The sequence below is a fragment of the Nestor notabilis genome, unplaced genomic scaffold (assembly GCF_000696875.1).
Source record: "Nestor notabilis isolate BGI_N333 unplaced genomic scaffold, ASM69687v1 scaffold5383, whole genome shotgun sequence".
Lineage (NCBI taxonomy): Eukaryota > Metazoa > Chordata > Aves > Psittaciformes > Psittacidae > Nestor > Nestor notabilis.
In genome coordinates this window covers 97,287-100,331 of record NW_009921399.1, presented here as the reverse complement: position 1 = coordinate 100,331, position 3,045 = coordinate 97,287, and the positions used below count along the sequence as shown (strand labels likewise).

The 3,045-nt window shown below is 43.8% G+C and overlaps 1 protein-coding gene across 1 annotated transcript in view; it reads left to right on the top strand.

The window, feature by feature from the left end:
- LOC104403090 (zinc metalloproteinase-disintegrin-like batroxstatin-2) overlaps positions 1-3,045 on the top strand; it is a 19,659-nt gene that overhangs the window by 9,110 nt on the left and 7,504 nt on the right. Inside the window, exons 10-11 of the mRNA XM_010011129.1 lie at positions 899-983; positions 2,183-2,313. Of these exons, the coding sequence (XP_010009431.1) occupies positions 899-983; positions 2,183-2,313 (216 nt within the window). The remainder of the gene's footprint in view (positions 1-898; positions 984-2,182; positions 2,314-3,045) is intronic.

Below are 3,045 nucleotides of genomic sequence, written 5' to 3'. Positions count from 1 at the left end.
CGTGTCTCCATACGGGAGCTCCTCCAGCCCCTGAGCATCCTCGTGGCCTCCTCTGGACTTGCTCCAACAGCTCCATGTCCTTCTTATGTTGAGGACACCAGCAGTGCACACAGTGCTTCAGGTGGGGTCTCACAAGAGCAGAGGGGCAGGATCACCTCCTTCGAGCTGCTGCTCACACTTCTTTTGATATACCTCCAAGGAATTGGTTCTTTAAAAACTGTTCCCCAGGCACTCAGAGGCTCTGTCCACCCCAAGACACTGAACTGGACTTTATGCTCTTCAAAACCAGCTTGTACTAATTCTAAAGCAAAAAAAAATAAAGAAATACAAGCTCTTTTTCCTACCTTCATATTCCTCCTGGAGCACAATCACCAGTTAAGACACAGAATGTCCCCTTTCTGTGTGAATCCCTGCAAACACTTGTGCTCCATCTCAGCCTCGCCTTTTCCCTGCTCTGGCATAGCTGAGTGCCCTGAAGATTGCAGCGTGGTCTAACACCTCCAGAGCTGTGACATGAAGTTCAGCAGCTGGGAGATGCACGTGGCCGAACTAAACCAGCACTCGCTTGGCTCTTCTGGCTCACGTTCAGCGCCCCTGGTTCATCCGAGCACTTGGCTGCATTTAGGGCACTTCATCAAGCTCTTTACACTCAGATCCCTTAAGCCTGATAACTGCAACATATCTTAAGTTAAAAATGAAAATGAAGAGTATTCAATTCTGTTCTATTTGCAGTGATTTTAAACACATCCTCAAATATTGTATTAAATCAGGGATGCAAACCAGAGCTGGAAATGAGAATAAGCTTAAAGCCTTCAGCCTGGTTTTAATCAAGCCAGCTTGACTTCAGATCTGCTCCCTGGTCACAGCGTTGCATTTCACTCTTTCTTCTTCCTTACAGAGGCTATGACTTTGAGGGGACAACGATTGGATTAGCCTTTCTAAAATCCATCTGCAGTGATATATATTCTGCAGGTATTATTCAGGTCTGATTTCTTTTTGTTTATATTATTCTTAAAGGTTTTCCTGCTCAACCAGCAGAGAATGCTCCTGAACACTGTGGGGTGCACAACGCTTTCCGTTTGTGTCATTATTTTATCAGGCTGTAGAAACACACGGTCAGGGCTTATTTGAAATTAGGTGCAGAGAATAACAGATGCACACACAAAGCACAGTGTCTGTGTTACCTAAATGCCAGCATCAAACTCAACCACTTGTATTTGGAGTACCAGGCTCCAGCAGAGTTAGAAGAGAGAAATAAATGGGTTTGTGCCTCTACCTTAAGGATCCCTGTTTTGAAAGGGAAATTGTTTCTATCATAATTAATATCATCATTTTAGCCACTTAGTTTCATCTGACTGAACTCCTGTATGTGAACTTCAGCCTAAATAAGAACGCAGATCCCAAACTTTACCAACAGCATCGGGAACTCAACTGTTGCACCCAGCTTCATAGGCTGGGCCTGTTGCTAAGGAATTACCCACAAGAAATTCCAGCTTTCCCACACCATTAGGAAATCTTAGGATGACCATAAAACCTTCAGAGAATGCTTCACAGGGTGCAGGGATGCCTTTGAGAGCAGCATGATTTGCAGTGCCACGCTGGAAGAGTATGGCTATTGCACTGTCATGTGCTTTATGCTTTTCCACTATCACCTGGGATTTATACATCTGGATTTTGCTCTAAAGAGCAGGACTTCTCCTTTCCTCCCTCCAAGTGGCACAAAACACCAAGCTAAGAGCAAAGATGAAGCACAGCATCTACCCTTCCTTACCATGCACGCACAGCACTGTACACCATAGTTACCTTGGTGTAACGAGTAGTATCGTACCCGTGTAATTACCCTGAGCACAGGGGCATCTATCCAGAAAGAGGATGAAGGGTTTCACATGTTCAGTTCCCCTTAACACTGTTACTTGGCAGCCTGACTTCCTCCTGCTAATCTAAACACTAGTTATACCAATTTACTCATTTTCATTAGTGGTATCGTCTTGTTGCTATTACAACATAGTAGAGCATAAAGTGTGGAGTAGACGCATTCATGGGTTGAACACCACATCAATCCTTAAGTAGCAGCGAGTATATTTGCACTGGAATTGTCCTTTCTTTGAGCCACAGGGTTTCTCAGATGTTCCTACTTGTTCTAAAATGCTCACAGAAATAATACTTTGTTCTTATCTCCCAGGATCATAACAGAAATGAAATCGCAGTTGCAGCAACCATGGCACACGAGATGGGACACAACCTTGGCATGAGTCACGACACCAAAGCCTGCACATGCAGAGCTGAAGTTTGTATCATGACAGACACTGTCAGGTAGGAGGTGAGGGCACTAACACATGGGGCAGTTCATGGGGGGCTTTGGACAAGCTCCAGTTTCCAGATGGACTAATAATTATTGTTTCCTCTAAGACTACTCCATTCAAATTATACAAAGAGGAAAATGAAGAAATTCCAGTCCCTTGTAAGATATCCCCAGGCAGATACACCCCCTCCAAAAAATTCCCAACACAAACCAAAACCAACTTTAGCCACTTTTGGGTAACATCAGCTTTGCGCATGAGGTGGAGGCCTTCACATTAAACCATACAGCATTTCTCCCTTACACAGAGGACAGCACATACTGGCTGTGGGATCTCAGATGACAGCTTCCCCAAGATTAACCTCCAGTATGTTGTCATTCTCTACCCTGTTGACTCCTGTGAAAACCACATCAAGAGCTTTTACCTGCAATAAACACCCATTAGCCAGGAATTTAGCTCAATTTTCACCTCTAGTTGAACATCCTGAGCCTCTGCTGCATGTCCTAGTGGAAAACTCCCGCCTGAAGCATCCAGGCACAATCTGTATAGATCAGGCTTCAATCTTTACATTTATTACGTGCAGTCTTTACATTTAGTACATTAACTATTTCTGATCTGTTTGTTTCCACTTTGTTTTCCCATAGGAGATTGCCTCTGTACTTATTAATACATATATAAAAATGTCTGCACCCAGCAGTTAAGGGGATGGTCACTTGTTTAATTTCTCTTGTAAAGAGTGTTGCTT